This window comes from Thunnus maccoyii, chromosome 21 (assembly GCF_910596095.1).
Source record: "Thunnus maccoyii chromosome 21, fThuMac1.1, whole genome shotgun sequence".
Lineage (NCBI taxonomy): Eukaryota > Metazoa > Chordata > Actinopteri > Scombriformes > Scombridae > Thunnus > Thunnus maccoyii.
Genome location: NC_056553.1, coordinates 10,426,043 through 10,452,285, shown reverse-complemented (window position 1 = coordinate 10,452,285; position 26,243 = coordinate 10,426,043). Strand labels below are relative to the sequence as shown.

Genomic DNA, 26,243 nt, shown 5'->3' with positions numbered 1-26,243 from the left:
TTGAGACCATTTTAGTGTTTTGGTTTTGTATGTAAATTACAATAGAATAGTTTTCTGAATGTAGACAATAGACCACTTTGACACAGGTGTAATTAATAACTTTAATGATGGCTGCATTCAGTTTAAGTGTTCCAGTGACCAGATCCCGCTATTATGCATGCATGCTCACTGGGACACTTAAAAGGAACTGATCGGTGTCGTTAATGTTATTAGTTAAACCTGCGTGTTTCCTACAATGACAACTTAAAACGTCTGCCGTGTAAAAGGTCAATTGGGTAAAATCATGCACAGCATCGTGGTTATACTGTAAGAAGGGGTTTGAAATATATATTTTTGTGTTTTGTTACAGGTATATTGTCAAAGATGTTTTTATTGAGCAGTTTGGTTCATATACAGATGACAGTGAGTCAGTTGCTCAGTTTATAAACCCAAAGGACATTTTACTAAACTGCATGACTACTATTTTTAAACACACGTATTTCTCCATATATGCAGAAAAAAGTAAAGTGATTGTTAACCTCCCTAAAACTTTTATTTTAGTTTAGTTCTGTTACTGTGAATCTCTGCTTATATAGTTGACACACACATTTGGAAATGGATTAACAAACAGCTTGTGCAACCCAGCCTTGAATAATTAGTCTGAGATGTTTTTGTATTTTGTTTCATTTTCTTTGTTGCCAGATTTTGATTGAAGGTACCGTTGGAGATGATTTCAATGGAGACATCGCCATCGATGACCTTTCCTTCCTGGACTGTGTCCCATACGAAGGTAAATTATTATGCCATTACACAAAAGATGATCTTGCACTTTTTAGGTCCTTATTGGTGTTTTCCTGAGACCCTGTTTGGATTTGTACTTTACCTCGTTGTAGGAGAGCTCCCCACAGCGAATGTCACACCCCCTGCAGTGACCACCACAGCCCCCACTGTCCAGCCCCACAACTGCCCTGATGGAGAGTTTCCATGTGGGCCGTATGACGAGTGCGTTCCCCAAACCAAAGTGTGTGACTTCAGAAAGGACTGTTCTGATGGCTCTGACGAAATGAACTGTGGTAAAGTATTGTCTTTTCTTCTCTCAGAATGGCTGCATAGTCAAACAATCACAGTTCTTTAATTATTGCATATCACTGTTTCTATTAATTTACCTTTTCTCTCTCTCCAGTGAGGGAATGGTGCGGTTTTGAGGATGGTGACACTTGTGGTTGGAAGGACATCGACCCCTCTTTGGTCCCCATTCATGCATTTCGCTGGTCACCTGACCAAGGGGAAAGCATTCATGATGCAGAGCAGTACCATCGTCCAATTAATGACCACACCCTGTGAGTACCATCAAAAACGTCTATGTTACAGTAATATCTTTAAAGCTGAAACAACTAGTCAATCAACTCACAAAAAAATGAATCTGCAACTAGGCCATAGTATGTTTTTGAAGCAAAAATACCAATTACTCCGAGAATTTGATACTAGTGATATAGTAGGTTTTTGACTATTGGATAAAACAAACACTTTTTTTTACTATTTTCTGACATTTTATTGACGAAAAGATAGATATCTAGTTAGAAAATAATTGGAAGATTGATCAGTATCATCGTTATCATTATAATTATATATTACATATAATTATAGTTTGTTTCAGCCCTAATTATCGTACTATGAATGAATCTTAATATTCTCTGATTCCAGCTTCTCCAGTTATAAGAATCTGATGCTAGTACATTGAATATCTTTTGTTTTTAGACTATTGGTTGGACAACAAAAAACACTTTTTCTGACATTTTATAGAAAAAAAGATTAACAGTTAATAAAGAAAGAAAGATTGACAGGTATGAAAATAATCATATCTTACTGATTTACTGAGATTAAACTCTAATTCTTGGATAATCTTTAAATATAGCAATTATCCCTCTGTCCCTGGAATGATAAAAAATGTAGAAGAGCTAACTAGCAGAGAGGGTAGAAAGTTGAAATTCATGTAATTAGTGTCTTGCCTTGCAAACTTCGGGGAAAATTGCTCCCTTTTTATGCATTACCATTTTTTACTTACTCACTAAAAGCAAAGACATTAGGTGAAAAAAATGGACTGTGAGGCTGAGTGAGTATGTGGATAGACAGTGACCCGATTGTCCTTATCTCTGTTTTATTGAGTGGACGGTGAGAGCAGAAAATGGCGGTGCACTTTGACCACTACTTTTCAGTAATTTCTTCCCTCAGCCAGAATTGCAGACACTATCTTCTTTCATAACCTCTCCGTCTGTCTGCAGCTCTTCACTCCTGCAGCAGCCTTGACTGCCGCTCAGTTGATAAGGCATGAGTAAAATGGAAAGAGGGAGCTGTGTCTTATTTAACCCAAGCGGAGTCACACGTCTTATGATAATTTAATAAAGTGAAGAGGTTGGAGCAGATATAAACGAGAGCGTTATACAGATTAGGCCAGTGAAGGCAATTATACCACTACTCATCTTAAACGTCTCATAGGCACTGTTGTTGGTGGGCAGCTTTGTGATTGACAGTTTATAGCTGGCTGAACAGAGATGTTATCAGTAACGGTAAGTAAAATCTTGCCATAACTGAAAGAAGAGGTGGCAAGAGCTATGAAACAAAAAGTTGTGAAAAGTTAACATTTTTCTTCAGACTTACAAGAAGTCAGTGCAAGGACAATATGCCGAGGACAGCGTCTGGAACAAAATAGGTGAATTTAATTAAAAGTTTAGTGAATTTCATAATACAAGATAGAGCAGGCTTCATTCAAAGATATAAAATTCACGAAACAGAAAACACGTATGCATTCCAGGAAAAAGGGTGCTCTTCTTCAAAAATATATACATCAGTCCCTTAAAGTAGAGTTCTGCTTGCTCAGGCCTAAAACTGAGACCCAAACCCGGCCTGCACCTGTGACTTTCAGACCCGCCTGGTCCTGCAGAAACCCGACCTGAGACCCGAGGCTATATTTTTGTTTGGCGCCCCACCAGCACAAAACATACAGCGTTATAACTTCTACCAGCTGATTAGCCGTATAGGTTTAGTAGCAATACACAAACTGCAGTAAACTACCAGTATGTAACACTGCAGCATCTCAAAATAATAAATTGTCTTCCGCACTAGTTAGTAGATCAACATCGGCTTTTCTGAATATCAGTCAGATGAACATGGCTGTTAAACCCAAAACATCTGTCCCAGCTGATCTTGACAACAGTCCAAACAGTTATAATCCAGAACAGAACTGTGCAGGTAATCATGATGCTTTTTAAGAGTTGTGGAGGTTTTTATCTGTAGTCACAACAATCATAATGTTTCCACAATGCAATGGCTTTCCCCTCAAACCTTTCGGGATTTTAAGAGGCTCCCCTTTTGCAAGTATTTGATTCATTACATGCATTACTGACCACTCTGTCTCTGTTTCTGCTTCCCAGTGGGCAATCTACTTTCAATGCACTGACACAGATGATTGGCAGAGAGTCAAAGAGAGAGAGAATGATCATTTTCTTATTAAATTACATTTGAAAATACTCTAACTCCAGCCCGACCCAAGTCTAAAGCTTTATGCAATAAAACAACCTGCTGAGTTCAGGTCAGGATGCTAAACTCTACCTCAAAGTAGAAAAAGATGGCACACATGAAAGCAATGAGTGTCTCTGTCTGTTCATGTTTTATTAAAACATGCCTGCTAACATGGTTCAACCTCAGAACATGAGTGGCCTTTAAAAGCAGATCACTTATACACAAGAAAATCAAAATAATTACACAATTATGACATTGCTCTGTACTTACTGTCTTTCCTGTTATAGAGGCAACCGGGAAGGTTGGTATATGTGTGCGGACAGTTCAAACGGTGGCTACGGTCATACCACTGACCTCCAGACACCTGTCATCTCCTCCACTGGGCCACAGTGCACCCTGGTCTTCTGGTACTACATGAGCGGATTCACTGTGGGATCGCTGCAGGTGAGAAGAGCGTGCATATTCAGCAGGAGAATAATTTAGCACTCACTGCAAAAGAGTTTCAACAACATCCTCACATCTATTGTTTGTACGTTATTTGCAGGTGTTGCTGAAGTACGGAAACGTCACTCATAAGGTTTGGTCTCAGAATGGTAACCAAGGCAACAAATGGAGACGAGGAGAAGTTTTTATAGGGTTATCAAATAACTTCCAGGTCTGTAAATGATTTTGTTACTGAAAATTACTTCCAGGTGTGCTTAAAGCAGATTAAAAGCAATTAAATGGTTCATGTAAAATGTGTTTAATCAGTAATATTGCATTAAATGTCTGTCACAAAGATTTTTACCGATGTCTCTTTGGTTGTAATTCATCGTTTATATGAGCTTCAACTTATATGATACATTTTCTAGTGTCTAAAATGTTAAAATGCCAAAATAACTTGATTCATAATGGATGTATCAAGAAGCAGCTTATCAAGAAAAGTTGTATGATGACCCACGTAATTATCAGAGAACATAATTGCTGCTATCATTGACAGAGGCATCAGCAGGAATGTGTCAATATCACATAAAATGCTTGAAAAATGACTAAAAGTAAAGTGAGATTTATGAACACTCTTTACATTTTGGGATTTATGTATGATAATATACATTTCAGTGAAGAAGCCGCTTGACATGATGTCTGTTCTATTATCATTTTTACAATCATTCAGACATTCAGTTTGATCTAAAGGACGGCCTCTCGTATGTCTGTGCACATCAGTGTAAACGGCCTGATATCAGTGAAGGCAGGCTAAATTAGACACGCAGACTTGATGATCAATGATGAATTGATTGAGTCTAAGTGAGTCTAATGAGTCTTAAGTTGTGATTGTGACAGTAATCAGAGTTGCAGTCTCTTAATGGTGCCCACCTGCTGAGGTTACTCCAGGTCAGTATGACCACACACAAACAGAGTCCTCGGTGGCTTGATTGCGGGGGAACTGTCATCACTTTGACCAAACACGATGGCCTTTGCACATTTTCACTGATGCACGTTAACCTTTGTCAGACCAGATGGAATCAGATGCACACTGATGGTACAATCAGCAGCTGAAGGGCCTTTTCACACAGAGCTACTAAGAGCCTCTTTTTTTAGCCTCGGAGAGATTCCAAGTGCCCTTTTTCTTCCTCTGACTGAACTCTTCACCAACTGTCTGCCCCGAAATGCACTGTAGCATGACTCATTAGGACAGTAGCTATTGGCCTTTGTTTCAATGCTTTGTCTGATGCTGGTGTCACATTTACAAAGTGGGATTATATGTATGTGACAGTCCGGACTAAAAGCTGATCTTGTTGTTTGTCAGGTGGTATTCAGAGCTAAGCGAGGGATCAGCTACATGGGCGATCTGGTGATAGATGATGTCAGCTTCCTGGACTGCTCCCCTCCGCTGCCTTCAGACCAGCCGTGTACTCCTGAGCAGTACGCCTGCGCCAATGGCCACTGCATCACCCAGGACAACCTGTGTGACTTCATTAACCACTGTGGGGACAACTCTGACGAAGACCCCTACATCTGCAGTGAGGCCTCCTCTAATGTCTAACTGATGACACCTGGCGGAAGATTAATTTTGAGAACCTGGATTGATTTCTTTTTTATTGCTCTCTTTCAGAGGGCTTTAGCGGACGCTGCAGTTTCGAGTTTGACCTCTGTTCCTGGCTTCAGTGCCGACAGGATGACTTTGATTGGTTGATCAAAGCCGGCAGCACTCCAACAGTTGGCACCGGGCCATCGAGTGACCACACCTTGAGAGACCCCTCCGGGCATTATCTCTACCTGGAGAGCTCTTTCCCTCAGGCAGTCGGAGACACCGCCCGCATTTCAGGACCCTTGCTGAGCCGCAGGAGCTCACAGTGCAAGGTCAGGTCAAGGTCAAAGTGCAGAAGACAGCTGGTCAGGTGGTAGTTACATGCAGGTTATGAATTATAGATTCGGGAGCAGTCATTTGATCAATACTGTATGGTTTTGTGTAAGTCAGTGGGGGTTCACAGGTTAAGCACGCCTCGATTTCCAAGGCTACACTGGAGATTAAATGTTACTTTTACTTAATACTTCGCACATATAAACAAGTAAACGTGATAACATTACTTGAATTTAAGTCCTTGAAGAAACGGGTCGTTATATTGAGAATTTATTTTATTTTTGTCCCCTTAAGTATATATAAGGTAACTTTTTCATGGGGTTCTGCATACACATAAACAAATACAATCTAATAAAAATGTGTTGCAGTAAAAATGGGAATGCAATGCATTTCAAAAATAGATGCGGGACAGATGGAATAAAACAGACACACTAAAAACTGTAGTAAAACATTAGCACTCCTCTGGCTTCCCGGACAAATTATATTGGTGAATATAATTTGAAAGCTTCCTGCAGTTTATCTCTTTTTTTGAAGGGGACAAAAAAGCAAAGATGTATTGTGTTACCATGACTTATTTTTACCCAGATAAACATACTGGATACATTTATTTTACAGTAAAAGTCGTATTCTGTGTTCTAATGACCTTAAGGGGACCATGAGGGAGTGGAAACTGTGTTATAGATTAATACCAATTTAATTTTAGATTACAAAACTGAACACAAACAGGCATAAAATGTCTGTCCTTCTTAGTAGAGATAAACGCTTCCTTAAGGAAATTGGCATGAAGAGCTGAATTGAACACTATTTTGACCAAATTTCAACAGATAAGACTGAATTGCTTGCAGCTACATTTGGAAATGTGTTTAAACAAAACTGGCAATTAGAAATTTAGTGTATGTGCTTGTACAGTCATTATTCTGGCTGTATGTGTGTGTGTGTGTGTGTGTGTGTGTGTGCGCACGCGTGTGTGCGCAAATGCAAAAGAAAGCAGCCAAAGAAGACTTCATACTTCATACATATACATAATAATGTATATGTATGAATAATGTATGAATAATACATTATTTAGAAACAGTTATGCAAATAAAAAACCTTTATTTAAAACACCCAAATTACAAAATATATTTTTCTTCGACTGCAAGACTTGTAGCTACAAAATCAGCTATTATGTAAGATTTCCACACTGTTGCAATGTAACTGAGAGGAAACTGAATATCAATGTGGGAATATTTTGTACCATCTGCACACTCTGCCAGCCAGTAACGTATTTTGACATATTTTTCATTTTCTGTCCTTTGTCTAGATGCGTTTCTACTTTCACATGTCTGGCGACGGCATCGGGACCCTCAGTGTGTTCAGGAAGAGTGAAGGGCATCTTCATCTGCTGCTGAACCTGACAGGAGACCAGGGCAACTACTGGCAGATGAGGGAGATCCCGCTGAACTACACCAAAGACTTCCAGGTCATGTTTGAGGGCAAGGTGGGCCGAAGTTCAAAGGGTGACATCTGCCTGGATGACATCACCTTTTCTCCAGAGTGTCTGCTCGCCTCCTCAGCTGGAGAAGAGGAAAACACCCCTCCGCCTCCTACAGGTACACACTCGTTTCCCTCGTTTCATTTTTGCTGAGCTAACATGTTGTGGGTGTTTGCTGTTTTCTCATGATGCAGCTGCATCCTGCTTCTCGTGTCACAGACCGCCTTATCTCTTTGGGCTTAGCCTACATCAGTCTTGTTATATCTAAATTGAATTCACTATAATCCTGCTTTTTCTGTTTAGTTTTTGTGATTGCTACAGTACCAGTTGTTTCCCCCATTCGTCCAAAGAGGGCAGAGTGGGATGTCTAAGTTTTAATCTAAGTTTTTTGGGGACAAGTGTTTCCTTGTCTTTGCAGAGAGCTTATGTTAGCTGAGAAACTGTTTTTTTATATATAGGCCTGTATAGTACAGCCCAATGAGTGTCCCTGCACTGTAGTGATAACAACAGTGACCTCTGACAGCTTCATTGCAACATAAACTCAAGTTCAAAATTTCAGAGTAGCAGTTCAATCCTGCGATACAAAGACCAAGCTTCAACAAGACACTTTCCTTGCCAAACAAGAATTCAAAAACTTGGCTTGTTCAAACTGCACTAATAATGAAAAAACATAATGTTTCTGCCAAAGACTGGATGTCCTGATGAAGGCCAGCCTGTAGCTGGAACATATAGGTTTTTAGTATTTTTCCTAATAGAGCGAGCCAGCAAATAACAGATTTTTAATTCTACTGGGACAGGAAGAGTGCTTTGGACTGCACTATTTTTCCTACTTTTATTGTAACTGTACAACTGTATTTTTCTTATATGAGAGTACAGAAAAGGCTGTCAGTATGAGCAGATCTTGGCTGTAGAGCTGCAAGTACTAAAATTAAAATATCTTCCAGATTTAAGAACAATATTACATTACAAAGATACAGATGACTTTCACTGTAACTGTGAGCTCATATAGGCAGTCAAGAGAATTATTGGCTGCTGGGATATTACAATCTTGTCTTCAGTTTCAAGGCAAAAACTGGCAGTTTCAGAAACCAATGCAATATTCATAATAAAAAGGAAAATAAAACTCAATTTATCTTGCGGGTATGACCAAAATGTCTCTGGGTAACATGATATAGTGTTGCATGTTTGGGTGTTTAAACCCTTGACAATCCTAAATCGCCTACCAAAGACATGCCCTTATTAAATATAAAAACATATGAAATTAAGGTTTCAGGAAAAGATAGAGTTCCTTCATTATATTTTATGATTAAACAAATCAAATCTTTATTGTCATATGCACAGAGAACAGTCAGTTGCATTGTCCAATGAAATTCTTACTTTGCTTCCTTTCCAGCTGCCATTGATAACAAAACAGAGAATTAAATATAAAACGATGAATATACAGACATTACAAGATAAAAATACAAAACACAATTAGAGACAAACATGCTTACTTAAAAACTGCACCTCTTTAGCATCTTGTTTTAACCAGAATTATGTTGAGATTCGACAGAATTGCACAATAAAAATGCTATTTCCTCATGACATAAGGCAGAAATGTTGAAAAATTCTCTGTCTCAGAAGCTACTATAGCGAAAATAGTGTCTTAAACATTTGCTTGACTTACTGAGGTAACTGTCCCAAAGTGTTCTATTGTGAAGTGAGCCACATCATTGTCTGTATCTCAGACTTGGGAACTATTCAGCTATTAGAAGTTCCTCTTACATTCTTTATGAGGGAACTCTTTAAGAGGCGAGAGAAAACAAGAGCTGATTTATTGCCAATGTCACTGCGGCTATAATTGGCCTATTAAATGTATTGCCTTTCTCTTGGATGCTGTGGAGAGGAGAGGAGTTTGTAGATTGGATGTGCTTGGAAAGTGGTGAAACAAGCCGTGTGGCACTTGCAAGAGTCTCCTCGTCATTTCATATTGAGCTGAGCCGGAGAAGCTTCTGTGCAGCAGCAGCAGCAGCAGCAGCAGCAGTGTGATGTGTATGGTTTTCCTTACAGCTTTCTCTCTCTCCACTGTCTGAATGTCCCTCTGCATTTGTCTGTATTGGTGCCTACAGTGAAGAGTTAGACTCCCACAGCGCAGGAGCGTTAATCAGTCACTAGAGAGCTCTGAGGTAGCGCAGTCTCGCTGAGATCTAAAATAGGTTTGTGTGCTAATGATGCCTTTGTGTTACTGCTTTTAATTACTATTTAGCATCTCATCGACCGTTTAATATGTGACTCTCCTGCTCTGCCTGCTGCCTTCACTGATGCTGAAAATTTATTTGTCTTGAGCAGCATGACGGCATCAATACCTGCTGAAGCAAACTGCCTATTCTTAAAGAGTCAGTTTACCCAAATTACAAATAAATAAATCTTCTTGTTGTATGTAGCCATACTGATAGTTTTGGTTTTATTTGTTCCAGTTTCCAGATATCAGTAAATGAGATTTATGCCAGCAAAGTGGAGATGAATGGGATTTTGTTTGTGGTGCTGTAGAAGATAATTTTAAAAAATCAACAACAACGTGTCAGAAATGAAGCCTTGTTTACTCCAGATTATCGACAGACCTGACTGTGAACAGTTTTCACTCAAACTGCTTCCTCCTAAAGAAATAGTCCGTGTGAAAACTGCTGACAGCGTGTTCTGTGGATTATTCAGAGTAACGGGAACACTGTGTTTGGAAAGAGATGTTGCTGTTGAATGTTTTTTTAAACATGCTGTGAGCTTGGCAAAAAAAAAAAAAAAAATTCACCTCCAATCTCAAAAACTGATGCATGGCAAAATACCACAAAAGGAAAGTGAGAAAATATGGTTTCTTTTGTAATTTTGGTGAATTAAACCATTACATTAAATGCAGATGTTATCTAATGATTAAATATGTGCTTCTAACTTACTTTTTATGGATTTTATGTTTTATGAATTTAGCTTGCCTACACCATTTGGCGACTACTTGAGGCTAAAGCCAATGTGGGACTACCTTAAAGTGTAACACCACTGACAGCTGCTAGATGCTGGCCCCACTAGACTCCCTTTCAAAAAGCGTCAACTTCTCTCCTGAAATATTAAGTCAATAATGTTTATCGACTCACTATGGTCTTAAGATTTAAAGACTTATAGTAGCTTGGATGTCTGCTGTGTGAGTGTTGATTGACAGCTGTGATTGACTGCTTCTCTCCCCGGCTCCGTGAATCGCACTGAGTCAGATTACTTGATTATGATACCTACCCGGTTTAGCTAAATGAACCCAAGTAAGCTACACTTCTACCCAGACTGACTCAAAAACTGCAGTAGCATGAATAATCTTATATACAAACAAGTGATTAACTTAAGCAGAGCAGCTGGCAGCAGCTGTCATAGTGTCTAGTTGAGTTGTGTTGTGTTGGAAAATACCAGACAGAAAAAAAACATAGGTAAGGAGAAAAAGCAGAGGATGTGCTTTTCCTTTTTTCAAAACATGACAGGATCATTTTCAGAACAAGTATAAGCAGAGCAAATAAAGCAGGATGGAAATAGAAGGTGAGTCTGGAAAATGAAGTGATTTGAACTGTTTCTTGAAGGTGAAGAGAGGGACTAACACGGCTGCCCTGACAGCGAAGTAAAGTTCATCCCACCGTTCAGAGAGCCAGGAGGAAAACCTGCTCTCTCTGCCTCTTTAGCAGCTGCAGGCTGTGGAGGATGTACAGTAATACTGATGAGGCCAACGACAGCGAGTACTGTAATTATATACTGAAGCCCCTGGGGACATTTTCCTCCACTGGTTCATTCTATAATCCCATCCCATTACATGATAGGGCGAGACCCAATACACACTGCGCACAAGCTCAGGACACACACGTTTTATACGTTTGTCTGAGCATTTTATCTCGGCTTTAACAATTAATTGTTATGATGGGTTGAACACATTCAGAGCCCCTACTCCTCTATATGGTTTAAGCACAGTGCAGTTTGGTTTGCTGTATGTCCTCTTCTTATCACTGGCCTCTGATATCATAATATAATTTTAATCTGCTATGAAAGCATCCGATCCCAGGCTGGATTCTTTATGAGGCAGACTTATCAGATATACTGTAAGAGCACTGTGCCATCACTGTCTATCTGTCTTTCATCTGCCAGGACAAAGGAAGGTAGAGCGAGAAGGACAGCGAGAAAACAACAAAGCTTCAGTTTCATATATTATTGAGAAATTATTAGAAGAAGATGAGGGCAAAACTGGATCAAACTTGTAAATGAAACAGAAATGTAAAGATAACATGTCAAAGAGAGAAGAGGTTTCATTTTATCTGTCAAAATTAAGCCAGTCTGTGGCTCTTGAGGGTAAAACTGTGTGAGTTTTTCAAATGCTTGCAGCAGGTGGCAGTGTGCCACCCAGGGTGACTGACCGGCATACAGTATGTGAGTACAGTGTGGTGTGAAGGTCACATTGTACACAGCCCTGAAGTTTTCCATGTAACCTGATCAAGATATGTACTGGAATTAATGAGGGCTAAAAATAGAGATATTTTGCCAGTTATCAGTAAGAGCATCATTTCTTTGAAATGAATCCACCTACAGCTTCAGTGTGCTCCCCACCAGGCAGCGAGGCAGCCCAGCTTCACAGTTGGAGGCCGTGGCTTCCTGGCTTCCTACGTGGCTTTGTTGCGGCACATTGCTTCTGGTCCCGTGCATCTGAAGAGGAACAAAGGATTAGGAAGGACTTATACCCCTTTCTCTCCTTTAATTACAGCGACCACCCCTCTTCATCACGCCTCATCTCCCTCTCTAACACTCTCCAAAGCCAAGCACTGACCCCGCTGGAATGCCTGGCGCCAAAAGAAGCAGATTCCAGCCCCCCACAGCACCACCGCCCAATGATACACTGATTCAGGCTTATAGCCCCATGCTCCTTTGTCTTCCAAAGCCTCTTAAAGAGACTCTGATGCTGTATGCAGATGGTCTCCCCACTCTCGAGTTGACTTATGCTCGGAAGTTGATACTAAATTCTTGTGGTGTTGTTAAATCCAGTGAAGCACACAGAAGATATTTTACTGAAAGAAAACAAACAAAACAGTCTTAACAGTATACATATTTTTTATTGCACTATCCAAATCTTAAAAGGAATGGTTAGATATTTAGGGAAATACACTTATTTGCTTTCTTGGCAAGAGTTAAATGAGAAAACCGATATATCCAACCCTACATCTGTAAGATAAATATGAATCCACAGCTAGCAGTCAGTTAGCTTAGTTTAGCTTAGCTTAGCAGAAATACAGGAAATAGGGTGAAACACCTAACTTGCCTCTGTCAAAAGAGATTAAAATCTGCCTCCCAGCACATTTTATTTTAAATCTTATCTGTACAAAAACCGCAAGGTGCAGCTTTAAAGGGGCTATGCGCTTGACTATTTCTTTGACGGAAGCAGTGACTTCCTAAAGCCTTGTTTTTAAACTTAGGTTTTTGTATGGACGAAACAAACAAGATATAACATGTTAATTTGTTAGCTTTAGAGGTGCTGGAAGGCAGATTTTGTTACCTTCGGACAGAGCCAGGCTAGCTGCTTCCAGTCTTTATGCTAAGCTAAGCTAACTGGCTGCTGGCAGTAGCTGTTGTGGTAGTGAATAAGAGTATGTCCCAAAATGTTGAATTGTGCCTTTAATGATGTCATTTGAGTCCTGTTTCCTTCCTCATAGTCATAACCTCTGACCCCTGGGTCTCTTATCTGTAGAATAAAACATTGTTAACACATGTCAGCATGTTTGTCTACAGACCCAGTGACAACGTCAACCTACCTTGTCCTTCATGGGGAACCTATTACTGTCATATCAGAACACATAGCTGACATTGGGTCGTGTGAATGATATTTTATGTGCATGTCTTATCTCCAGGGTCCTGTCCTTCAGGCTTCCTGCCGTGTGAAAATGGCCAGTGTTTCTCTCTGGGGCAGAGCTGTGACTTCACAGATGACTGTGGCGATGGCACCGATGAAAAGCATTGTGGGACTTCCTGCTCCTTTGAGAATGGTCGCTGTGGCTGGAAAAGCTCCCTGGCCGATAATTTTGATTGGACCCTGGGTACTGGATCCATCCAAAGCATTCGGCCTCCGTACGATCACACTTTGATGGATGAAAATGGTATGTTTTTGATTATTTTCTGTGGTGCATATGAGTTCATACGCACTGAAATCCTCGACTATTTTTTAAACTTCTACTTGCTCATAAAAAAAAGTAACTGTTCTAGTCTCCTCTCTGAATTACTATTCTATCATCATTGAACAAGGGCACCTACACTCTTAGGTGGGTTTTGTATCAGAATGAATAAAACTGCCCTGATGGTAAAATTCCAACCTGTTAGACCCAAAGTGCTGCTGTAGCTCTCCACGATGTTTAATTCATGCACTGTCCCAGCCACTTTAGTGACAAAATCAATGAGTTACTCGCTGGTGTGTGAATGTGCAGCAGGTGAGCTTTCAGGTGATTGATGCAGGGCTCTCTGGACTATAATTCCCTTATACAGCGTGTATGGTAAAAAGAGTTACACGTGAATAAAACACATAAACACATATGCACACTCAGACAAAAATCTGAGCTTGTTTGGTTTATACTGATCAGCACAGAGGGCAAAAACCACAAATATATATACACATACATACCACATTGGTGCGTCAGCTCAGTCGCCATATTGGAACAGAGTAGCTGTATATTAAGAAGGGAGTTTTCAACCAATTTTCCAGTGGTTTGACTTCCCACAAATGTCACATTCATACATTTATGTATAAAATAGGATACTTGGTTGAATCAAAAATCAGGGTTTTCATACTAAAACAATCTTTTATGGACAGTTACAGTAATGTTACTACAATATAACATTTAAGATGAACCAACCGTTTGTAATTATTATATATATATAAGTACGTTCTATTTTCTTATTACATTGTAATTTGGCTGCTATGATGTACTTTTATTGTAATATAAGACTTCGTAGATCATTTTATTGATTGTTTATATATTAGACAAGCTTCGTAATTCTGTTTTTTGACATTCATATTTTCACACACAGTATTTACATTCACAAAACGAGTCCAACTCAAAAACACTATGCAATTCTGCAGGCATTGTTAGCAATAATTCAGTGGCATGACAGTTACTTTACAGTTAATTTATGTTACCTTACAGCCATGAGGCAGTTGTAAATGATTACATTTGAGTAGGTAATGTAGAACTGCTTAACACGTTTGACTTTCACCATCTTACTGATACATTACTTTAGTAAAAAAAGATGTTTTTACCTGAGACAGCTTAATGTTGGTGTCAGGAAAGTCACTTGAAGGCACCTTGTGGAGTTTTCTTGCAAACAAATTAAAGTAATGTTTACATCAAATGTTACTCACCAAAATGCATTGAGCGTATCCTTGACAAAAGTGTTGAATGCATTTCCTTCCTCATAAAATATTAGCAAAGCCGATTTTTAAAGTATTTTACCCAGTCATAAAATAATCATAAAACAGGGGTCAGAAACTCCACAGGGTACCTTTAACATTACCTTCAAAGAAAGATTGCATATAGCAATAATGTTATATTAAATTCAACACATTTCAGAATTTTTTATTCCTCATTCCAAGCTGTATATGGCATCTACATACATAAATCTCAGGGCAATAAATAATAAAAAGCAATATACTCTATGAAAAAAGCTCTCTGAAATGTTTAGTATTCAGTCATCCTCCCAGGTCTTCTGTTTTCTTCATGAGCTTGACTTGGCTGAAAAACTTACGGTCAAAAGGCTGTGAGACGTTAGTCGATATGTCAGAGATTACTCTGTGACCTCTAGCCCTCACTCCTCCACCACACCGTTCATGACCTTCCTGTAATTTATCACTGGCTGCAAGAGCTGCTCGTACAGAGATAGTCATGGCGGCACGGTGACTCAGTGGTCAGCAATGTTGCTTCACAGCAAGAAAGTCCTGCATTCAAACCCTGGATATCTCAGGTTTTCTCTGTATGGAGTTTGCATGTTCTCCACATGTTTGCGTGGGTTTCTGCCATCAAAGATATGTATGTCAGTGCCCCTGACCACTGGCACTGGCAACAGGATTCGCCCACTGCTTCTAGTTTATAGGATGGGCCTAAATGCAGAGGATAATGACAATAAAGAGGGTCTTCTCAATCAATTCCTCTCCATCTCGTCTCCCTCGTCACTGCCCTTCTCCTCTATCACATCTCCTTTTCCTCCTCTCTTTAGGTCATTTTGTCTATCTGGAAGCTACACCGGTGGGACTGAAAGGCGATAAAGCTCATATCAGGAGCTCTGTGTGGAAAGAGTCAAGCGCCATCTGCAAGCTCTCCTTCTGGTACTATATTTCCCACAAGGCCACAGGAACCATCCGTCTGCTGATTCAGGTAAACCATCTGTTCTGATTCAGATACGGGTTAACTCTGTTTGCACACAATCGTGATGAGAAACAATAAATTCAACTGATGCCAGTCCATGATAATTTATAAAAAAGAGCCTAAGAGACCTACTGCTGTCCGTTAAAGATAGTTACCATGGTTACACTCAGTCAGAAATAAAGCCTGAGTATATTAAATCACGTTAATGTAGACAGTAATCGTGTCATATTAGTGCTGCAGTCTGAGTAAATTGGAAAAAAGAGAAGCAAGATATGTCGCTGTCAATCTCAATCAGTGTGTTTGGTCTGTAGAGTATCTGTGGGGGGGGGTGGAGGTGAGTGATGGGGGTCATGGTCAGCGCTTGGCTCAGAGCTGACCCACCTCACCATCTGGGCACATACTAGTGTGCGGCGGCAGCTCTGCCAGTTCTCATGGCTTCTTGCTTGTTACGCTGTCAGCCATGTAGTTTGTGTATGCATGGTCGACTTTCAGGGATTAAGATTTCTGCTTGCAGCTTTCTGCCATTGAAATTCTGCTGAGATTTACTCTGCCTCCTTCCTGCGGTCTGCGTACTCTCAACTTCATTTAACTTTGTCAGCTACGACTCAAGGTCAAGGTGCAGACGTTTGTGTATGAGTAGATTCGGTTTTGGGGTGTGAAAGCGTGTCTGCCTTGATTTTTCTCACATATTCACATAAAGCATGCGCAGCACGTGCGTGATTGTTAGTGCGTCCTTGTGAGCGCTGCAGAAACTGTTTATGCAATTTACAAAACAGGTCAGCAAGTTATCCTGGCAATTTTACAAAGCTTTTTTTTTTCTTCAAACAACAAGAGGTAGTATCCCACCTTGCAAAATTTACATATTATTACTCTTGCAAAGAATGACACTGATGCTTTCTCATGCTGCAGCTGCCGGATTCTTTTGAGAGAAAAAATCTGACTCAGTCGATAAAAGCTCCAACAGTACTTTAAACTGAACCCATGAAAAGACCAAAACCGACAATAAATTGATCCCACATATTATCTGTGTTTCCAAAGCCTGATTGTAGCTTATTCCTCTGTGTCACTGCCTTCCAAAAAATGTGCCGTTACACTGTGTGACATGTTTCTTCATTATCATGAACACGAGCACCGCAGTCTGAGTCAGTCCCACATGCACCGTCCTCCTGTTGTAAATTCTCCTCTAATCTGTAGTTGAAAATAGTCCCAAACAAATCTACTTATTCCTGTGTGAGTAACATTGGCTACAACTACAGTTCCCAGCTGTTTTAGGATATTATTTAGCCTTTTTAAAAAATTGAATTTTATACAGTATACTTCAGACCCAATTCTAAAGATGTATGTCTTTTGGAACCAATGGAGGAAATGCTATGTGTTTGAATATTATCAGCCTTAATTTTAAAGGTCCTGACTGTACAGTAACTTAATGTAAATCATTGTTGTGTCTCTCTTATACCGCTCCGCATGTAGATGTTGTATTTATTGATGCTGTTTTCAATTTAATTACTACACAAATACCTTACTGTGCTATTGATTGTACCTAATGGCCTGGTGCAGACAGGAAAATGCTGCTCTCAGAAATTCAAATGAAGGGGTTTGCCCAGCTCTCCAGCCAACCCCACTTGGCTATTTGATTGATTATGTGACTCTCTGAGAGGCAGGTGGTAACATATGAGAGCGGACTATTTTACATGTCCTCCTTGTTCACATGCGGACGGAAAATGTAAAATTTGGCCTTTTAAAGAAGGTCAGCTCTCGACATGAAAATGAAGTGGTTGAATCATTCACACAGAGACACAGACAGACAGAGGGTGATGAGTTCAGAGGTCATCATACATGTATATTATTTTAGACACTGATTCAAGTGTGTGGGTGTTATCTGTCTGCGTGTGTGTGTGTGTGAGAGAGAGAGAACCAATATCTCAGCTCAGCTTTATCATTTCCAATGACACATAAATGATTTTAAGTGTATGACTTAGAAGGTTTAAAGATATTAGCACTTACACATTATTGCCTTGTGCTATAATTTACAACATTATAGCATTTTTATAGACAAGATGTTGCCTCGACTCACATAAATACAAACACACACATTTGCACAGGCATGACAAGAAACACACACATTCACACACACTTGTGAGCATCATAGTGTAAATACAGCGTGAGCCAGATTTAAAGGTTGATTGAAGAACAAAGGGAGTTGTGGTAATGACTGTGGAGACTTCAGTGGGCAGAGACACAGAGGAGGAGTGAGGGGATTATATTTACCTGGCAAGTGTTTCCCTCTGTGAAGTTCACAAGGGGATCAACAGGCAACTGTCTATTTATATCTGCAGGGCTGCAAAGCATGAACTGCCCCTAAGAGTTTGTTGTTAATCACACTGTCCTCGGCAGCAGAGTGGGCTGGAAATGTAGGCTGGGACTTGACTAAAGGCAGGGTCTCGGCGTGAACAAGCAAGGTGGTTTAGTAATCATTTTTCCAAATCCCAGACCGCCACATGTAATGTGACAGCACACATTATATGCAGCACTGCATGAGATTTATGTCTATTATTTTGAAAACTGTATTTAGTCTATTATGTAGTTATTTAGTTCTGCTGGAGATCAATCTGAATAAAAAAAAAATCCTGGCACAACAGATCAACATAAGCCTAGACAAAGCTCTGTGGGACACTGTGCATAGCATAGGAAATAATTAGTGAACCTCATGCTGCTTGCGATAATTAAATTTAAATAAAACACGATCACGGGTGACTGGTACAAAGACAGATGGGGTATCCTGGAGGTTTTGGTGCCACAGGGGAACTGTACCTTATACTGTAAACTAGTTGTTAATGACTGTATGTGTTATACTGGCTGCAACGACCTCAAAAGTTATTGTCACCAGAGAGGAGGGGAACATGTTACTCTCCTTTTAAGACATTCATAACATTTTGTGAAAGCAGGCTGTTTGTTTGTCCCATTTACTGACAAATCAGCCCAGTGTAATGATGACTGAGAGGAATTACTTTAAGCTACATAGCCTGCCATTTGCTCATTTATATAGTTACATACTGGTCTGAAAAATAGCCTGCCATTATGGTGAGCTAAACATCTGCCAGTCACCCCAAGAGAGGCCAAAGTATAATAAAGCGTGGCAGGACTAATCATTTGAACATGTTCTTGATTTTAAGTAGTCGAGTGGTTCTATCATGAAAACAAAATGCTAATATCCCCTCAGTGTTGTAACACTATTTAACTAAGCAGAGATTGAGTTGAGAAAAGTGGATGCACTCTGAAATGAAGGTGAGTCAACAGCTGCCAGCAGTTCCATAAAATGAAAAAGCCATGGATACAAATTGGATTTCAGCTTAGTTGAACATTCAGTGTATGGTTAAGACATTGGGGATTTCAAACTTTAAATAAAATCAAGTGTTTTCTTGTAATTACAACTTTCTTTGTTCTCTTTTGGACTCTTGACTGTCACCTGGGGATAATAAAATGAAATTATGCAAATGTACATCCACTCTTCACATTGAGCAAACTGAATTTGTCGTTGCGTCGCCTTGACAGCGAGCTCAGGAAACGAACCTTCAAATTGATCGAATAAATGCCTCGACGTATACGCCGCTGAGGCGTCAAGTGTGAGCTACGTACGTCGGTATCATACACTCGTCAGTCGCTCTAAGGCTGGTTTTGTGGATTGAGCCTTTACTCCATGACATAAAGCTGGATAAGTCTTGCTGTAATGCTGCCTATTAATCTATGCTCTACTCTCACAGTAACAAGATTATTTCAAGCCAAGGCTCCACTGGCGTAAAGCAGAGGAGACAGTCTGTGCATGCCTCACCCAAGGGTGCATTTTAATAGGCTTTCAAATTGCAGAGTAGAATGTGACATTGCTTGTCCTCTGGTTTTTGAGTACATTAGACCAGGTCTCTTTCACTGCAGTCAGCCCTCTGGCCTCATCTTGCAACTTCAAATACAGCAAGTTTTCATGTCTTATTTTGTCAGACCTCACACTATGTGCGATGTTTAGCTGTTCATCTACAATGTCCAAAAAGTTTCACACTGCTGAGATTGATTTTCACCTTGACACCACCCTAAAACTGAATTAATGATGTGGTGTTATAGACCCGCAGTCATTCTGTCACCTTTAATAAGACCAGAGGACGAGGAAGCTATTATGAATTATTGCGGTGACACCAGTCTTAATATTAGACTCATGAAGTTCAGCATGATGGGTAGTGAAATCTTTACTTTCGTCTATTATACACTCTCTGGTTTAACTAGGCAGTGCTTCTCCATATTGATCTGAAGCTGAAGTGGATTTTTAACATTCACCCAAATCACTGCAAGTGAGGACGAGGATAGACAAGGTGCGTCAATCTTTCCTCGCTCCTCAATCTTCGCTTGAACCAGAAATCGTTCCAGTCTGTCAACTTGAAGGCCGTCTCAAAGCTCTAATTCTTGCTCTAAGGAGCCATGAGCGAGGATACACCAGAGCCGCAGTTAAAAATCAGTGTTAATTGTCGGTCAAATCAACAAAGAACCATAAACAACTTTCTTCATTTATTAGAAGGTTTTTTCTTTTTATGATCTGTTATTTCCCCCATTAACTGTTATTATGGATCAAATTAGAGTCTAGGAGAGTCTATCTGTCAGCAAGAAACACATTTTAAACACATTTATATTTTTGAGGCTGAAAATTCCTGTTGGATGGTTTGGTAGGGGTTACATCATTTCCATTTTCCCTGAAGCACTTAGCTTTATGAAACCCTAATCATATTCAGTTATTAAATAACGAATTAACAAACAGAATATCAATAAATACAAACACAAATAATTCTAAATATTCTAAACGCATTCTGCCCGTAGAAATGGTTTGTGTGCCTCTGAGCAGGACACAGTACACAGTATAAATACAGAATGCAGGTTTATATTCATATGCAGGTGTTTGTCAAACAATTAACAGGCTACAGGAAGAAAACAGCTGCTCTGGCAATGATATCTGTGCACCTTTATTAGTGTCAGCACAGTGAACATATGTGCAGACACAAACTCCATCAAAAGTCTACAGCTGTTAAAGCCGACTGACAGCTGATCCAGCTGTGATCATCTGCAGCTGTCATCAGAAACAGACGTCGCTTCACATTAAACTTCAGAGGACAGGACGTCTCATTTCTCTAAAAACATATTTCCTCGTTTCCTCTCTGCCTGCGTGGTTTCCTTGCGTCTCTCCACACATCCTCGGTTGGAGGGACTTAGACGCAAAGAAAAGACGTCAGTGAGGGAAATGTGGATGCAATTTAAGGGAACTGAGATGCACCTACAGTGTGCATATGTGTGTGTTTGCACGAAATGGGTGTCATTTAGACGCAAGTTGCTATAAGGCTGCTTTAATCTATATAAACTCCTCTCTGCTTGCTGAAAATTTCAGGTTTTTTAAAGAACAACGCAAAACACCAGGCTTGCTTTACATTCCATGCTTATTCTTCAGTTTATTTTTAATGTTTTTGTAAATACAACACAGTTAAGGACTGTCTTGTCAACGTGGGAGACAATCCCGGATGCTTCTTATAGAGAAGCGTAGGGAAGCAACTGTGCGGTGCTCTGTATCGTAGGTGGAGAAGTTAACCAGATGTGTATTTGCCAAACCAAAAAATGCAAGAATACTTCTGATAAAGCACAAATCCCAACTTTGTTTGGCTTGTCTGACTAAGTTCTCCAGTGTGGTGTCTTCTTCACTTCATTCCAAGCCGTAATTGGCTCATTACTGCCCCCTGAGGCCCGGGGCGGAAAACCACCATTGCAACTACTAATTATGAGCCCATTCCTCATTTAAAAAAACAAAGACAAAACAAACAAAAAAAAAAACATGGACAAGCCGCAAAACGGTGAAAAAGTTATTTTCTTATGGGAAGTGTTTTCAACGAGTGGTAACACAAAATTTAAAGACAAGACCGTAAAGGACTGTCTTGTCTAATGTGTGGGAGACAACCCTGGATGCTTCTCATAGAAAAGCGTAGATTGCTTTTTTCAAAGGTGGAGACGTTAACCAGATGTGCATTTGGTAAACCAAACTTTGTCTTCATCCTTGAAGCCTTTTCTCTTGTAAAACTGAAACATACTGTTTGAAAACACATGACACCGATAAAACATAAATCTCACCTTTGTTTGGCTTGTTGAAGTAAGTTTGGTTGTGGCGAGATTCTGGCCCGCCATGCCGTATTGGGCTCATTACTGCCCCCCTGAGGCTGGGGATGGAAAACCCCAGTTGTTTTGCTTATTCCTGAGTGGCCATAAGGGGCAACAATGAGGCCATTCCCCACTCAAAAACAAACAACAAGCCGCACAAAGGTCAGATTTACAGTATGTTTTACTAGAACATGATTTTACAAGAGAAAATACTTCAAAGATGAGGACTTACTGGACTTACACCAATAAAGAGCATAAACTTTTCAATGGGAGGCACTCTGTCCCAGACAGTGAATGAGACAGTCTCAAACTGACCTAACCGCTGTGCAACATGCAGTACTGGGAACTTTCATAATAACACTTTAGAGAGAGCGGCTGAATTAGCTTATTTCAAGCGTAACCACGTATATATAGATTTTTCTTTCTTTCTTTCCTTTTCTCTTTTGTCTGAATTGTCTTTCAGTTTTGTGCTGCCAAGCCTGTGATCTCCTTTTTTCTGAAATTCAGTGTTACTTGGTTTAATCTGCGGCTGCATATGCTCTACTATTGTTGGTTATGTCAATAAAGGACATGACGTGTGTTTTCTGCTGCCTTCACCAATAATCTGCACTAGTGCCTCATATTCTTCAGACAAAACAGTGTATCTTTAATATGATGTGATATGACTTTTGTAAACATCTCATTCATGCTCTTGACATGACATTAAAAACCGCCAGCGAGATGTTGGCTCGTCAGACATACATCCACAAAACCCCTTTCAAAGTCACATTTGTTGCTTCAAAGCTGCATTAGTCATGATTTAGTGCCTGGCTTGTGCCATGGGAAAAGACAGAGAGGACTTACAGAGGAATACACATCGGTCTGTCTTTTAATACGTTCCATATGTGGTATGAGAGAAAGCCATTACCATGACTCAGGGAGAGCTCAGTTTTAGTCTGAATAGCAGGTTTCAAGGCAGGGGAACTTACTGCTATGATGTTATGCTAATGAGACTTTAATGACTCCTCTTAGATGGCAGCTCAGCAGTCTGTCTAAGAGTTAATTTCAGCTCAATTTAACTTCTAAGTTCTTCACTCTTAAAATGTGACATGACTCTGTGATACTTCAAGTTTATATGCTTCTGACAATAATGCTGCAGCTTTGAATCCAGTTTGAAATGATATAAGAATTGACAGTAACTCCAAGAGGTGTAACTAGAGCAGAATGTGAAATGCAACCCCATGATCGTCCTTTTTCAATGCTGCTCTTCTCCACAGACGGAGAGCGACTTGCGGGAGGTGTGGAATAAAACGGGGCATCAGGGAAATAAGTGGAATCGAGCTGAGATCCCCCTGAGGAAGCTGAGGAACTTCATGGTGATATTTGAAGGGATCCGCTCGAGGGACGTCAGCGGAGGAGCCGCCTTGGATGACCTGGAGTTCATAGACTGTGACCCAAGTAGGTGATATGAACAGTACACACATTTCGGAAGAAGTGCTGACTGCCTATAACGTAAAACAAACCAAAAAATAAATACAAAAACAAGACAAAAAGTTAAATTGAACCTGAACTGTAGGCCCACATTCTCTCTTTGTAAATTACAACTCCAGAATCACCCCAGATTTCTGAAAGATGAGATTACTCTGGGTCAAAACCTAGTATATGGCTGGACTGTGTATGAAATGTAAGAGATCTGTTTGTTTAAATGTAATATAAGATAGTAACTTCAAGATCTTCATGTTATGAATGTAAATTTGGCTAAAATAATGAGCAAATTAATGACAGATTGTTCATTGCTGAGGAAATTAGGATTGTTGAATACTAATAACATATCATGTTCTTTATGTAAAATTTCCTTAACAAAATACAGTATATTTTAAGATCCAACTGAAAATCAGCCCAAAACATTGTCACATACACACACTGAATAAACAGATGTTCTAGTGTTTCCACTATATAATTATTAAAAAGAGTATTAATCTATCTTCTATATATGGTATATACATGATAAACAACATGATAAACATATAATGCCAGCTGACAGTTCATTAATTACAGTAGTATGCTCACTTTGGGAGACAGGAACACTATATTTCTCTATAAAATCTTCATATGAATACAGAAGCCCTTCACGGTTGTGTTATTGTTAAACCAATGATCAAAAATGATTATTTGTTTCTGTAGGTGACATTGAGATTATTCTATAAAAATCATTTGTGAGGAGAATAGTTGTGCTTATATAGAGGAGACCAACACATTAGAGCTTGCCTGTGAAAGTTGGAGAGTCTGAAGTGTACTGACAGCTAAAGGGCACATTAATAACAAATTAAGACCACCTACTTTTTTAAACAGAAAGTTTGGAATAATACTCCACATGCCATCTGGATCTTTTAGAAATCTTTGATCTTGTTAATTTGGATAACATGGTTGAATGAGGAGAAGTCCAAAACGTTAAGCCCTCCCTCTGTTAGAGACATGCTTATTGCTTATTTTTTCCAAATAAAGCTAAAAAGCCTCTCTACACAAGAGGTTTCATGTTTGATGACATCAAGGAAGGAACAGACATAAGAGGCTCTTGTTTTTGTATAATGGGTTGCTCAAGAAGTCCACACAGAAACCAGCCCACCCGGATTTCTCCCATTCTCCTGATGGCCAGTCTGACTCTACCCTGGTATGACGAAGGACGTTGACCGGCCGATCAACTCAGGAGTCGGGCTGCTGAGATAATCGGTTGGCACCCGGCCAGTGGCTCCTCACATCTCTGACAACATCAGAGCAAGTTTCTAAATAGGCGTTATTTGGATAAACTGACCATATACTGGGAATCTAAATATTAAAACTTAATATTCGTTAATATGAATAGAGTCCTATAGTGAAATTACAAATTACTTCGCCATTTGGTGCAAAATGCATTCTGGGATACTTTGGCTGACTTCGGCTGACCAGTGGTGTAACTCTATCACACTCAGTCAGTCAGTGACAGACATTTGGGGTTGTAGGGCTCCAAAAGGGATTTTTTTCCAGACTTTGGGGGCTCTGTTAAATTCAGATTATATAACGTGTCTTAGTAGGGGCACAGAGTACGAGGCAATGTCACTGATTTTTATTCCAGGATTTTGAGGTCTGAAGACAGCATTACCTAATTCCTTGGTGAAAAAAGGGAAGGAACTGCTATCACAATTAAAACAATACACAGGCACAAGAATCAATTCATTACATCATGTGTAATATGCCTGTAATATGCTTGTGTGTTATGGAGCTAGAACTGGCAGCTGATTAGCTTAGCTTAGCATGAATACTGGAAGCAGAGGGAAACAGCTAGCCTGGCTCATTTAACATGTTATATCTCATTTGTTTTATCTGTACATAAACAGAAATCTAAAAGCAACATGTTGTGGTCTTATGGGATGTTGACTCCCTGGAGGCTTGTTGTCAAGACTAGTTTTTACGTGTCAGTTTTGTACAGATTAAACAAACCAGATATAACGTGTTAATTAATGGGTTTTAGAGGTGCTGGGAGGCATTTCTTGGAATATTATGACAGAGCTGGGCTGTTTCCAGTCTTTATGCTGAGATAAGCTCCCCATAAAACCACAACTTGTCATTTTCACATTTCTGTTTGTGTACAGATTAAACAAATGAAATACAATGTTTTCATTAGGGAGGTGGGTGGCAGATTTTTTGAGCTCCGGAGTGAGTCAGGCTTACTGTTTCCCCCTGTTTCCAGTCTTTATGCTTAGCTAAGCTAACCGTCTCCTGGCTCTAGTTAACAAACAGACTTGACAGTGTTTTCAATCTTCTCATTTAACTTGACAAAAACAGTGCTATTGCAAAATCTGAGCTTTTGATTGATATCTGTTGGCAACCAGAAGGATCCCACAATCATTCACAATAGTAACAAGTTAACAAGGTGGTATTAAATGGTACTATGTCATAATGCCAAATACTGTAGTAATAGCCTACTGCTTTGTTTTCTGATTTGTCAGCTAAGCAAGGCTTATTCGTTTTTCATTTCATTCATTATTCTTTTGTTAATGAAAAACCTGTCAGCAATGTCATATATGGTTTAGGTGTTAAAAATGCATGTAGGTGAGCAGAAAATATGTCTTGAAATGTCATTGTTCCAAATAATTGGTAGACTGGAGTGGAAAGTTTTTCAAAGCCAGAAATCTCACCACCTGGCAAAGTAATCACAGAGTCTCTGCACATATATTATGGTCGCTCTGTGCAGAGTGGCAGTAAAAATCTCTCTTTTTGCTTCCTCCATTTAAAAGTAGTTTCAATTTGACTAAACTTTTGATAGATTTAAAAAGAAACCATAACTCGTTTATTGTCGCCCAGCTTTTCATACCAGCCCATATCTAACTTTTGCTAAAAT

General features: G+C 39.6%; 1 protein-coding gene across 1 annotated transcript in view; it reads left to right on the top strand.

Annotated features, from left to right (window-relative positions):
- The window catches only part of malrd1 (MAM and LDL receptor class A domain containing 1), a 62,320-nt gene that overhangs the window by 19,059 nt on the left and 17,018 nt on the right, over positions 1–26,243 (top strand). Inside the window, exons 11-21 of the mRNA XM_042399986.1 lie at positions 682–769; positions 873–1,052; positions 1,163–1,319; positions 3,786–3,942; positions 4,043–4,153; positions 5,285–5,498; positions 5,591–5,838; positions 7,143–7,431; positions 13,208–13,453; positions 15,561–15,718; positions 23,143–23,323. Of these exons, the coding sequence (XP_042255920.1) occupies positions 682–769; positions 873–1,052; positions 1,163–1,319; positions 3,786–3,942; positions 4,043–4,153; positions 5,285–5,498; positions 5,591–5,838; positions 7,143–7,431; positions 13,208–13,453; positions 15,561–15,718; positions 23,143–23,323 (2,029 nt within the window). The remainder of the gene's footprint in view (positions 1–681; positions 770–872; positions 1,053–1,162; positions 1,320–3,785; positions 3,943–4,042; positions 4,154–5,284; positions 5,499–5,590; positions 5,839–7,142; positions 7,432–13,207; positions 13,454–15,560; positions 15,719–23,142; positions 23,324–26,243) is intronic.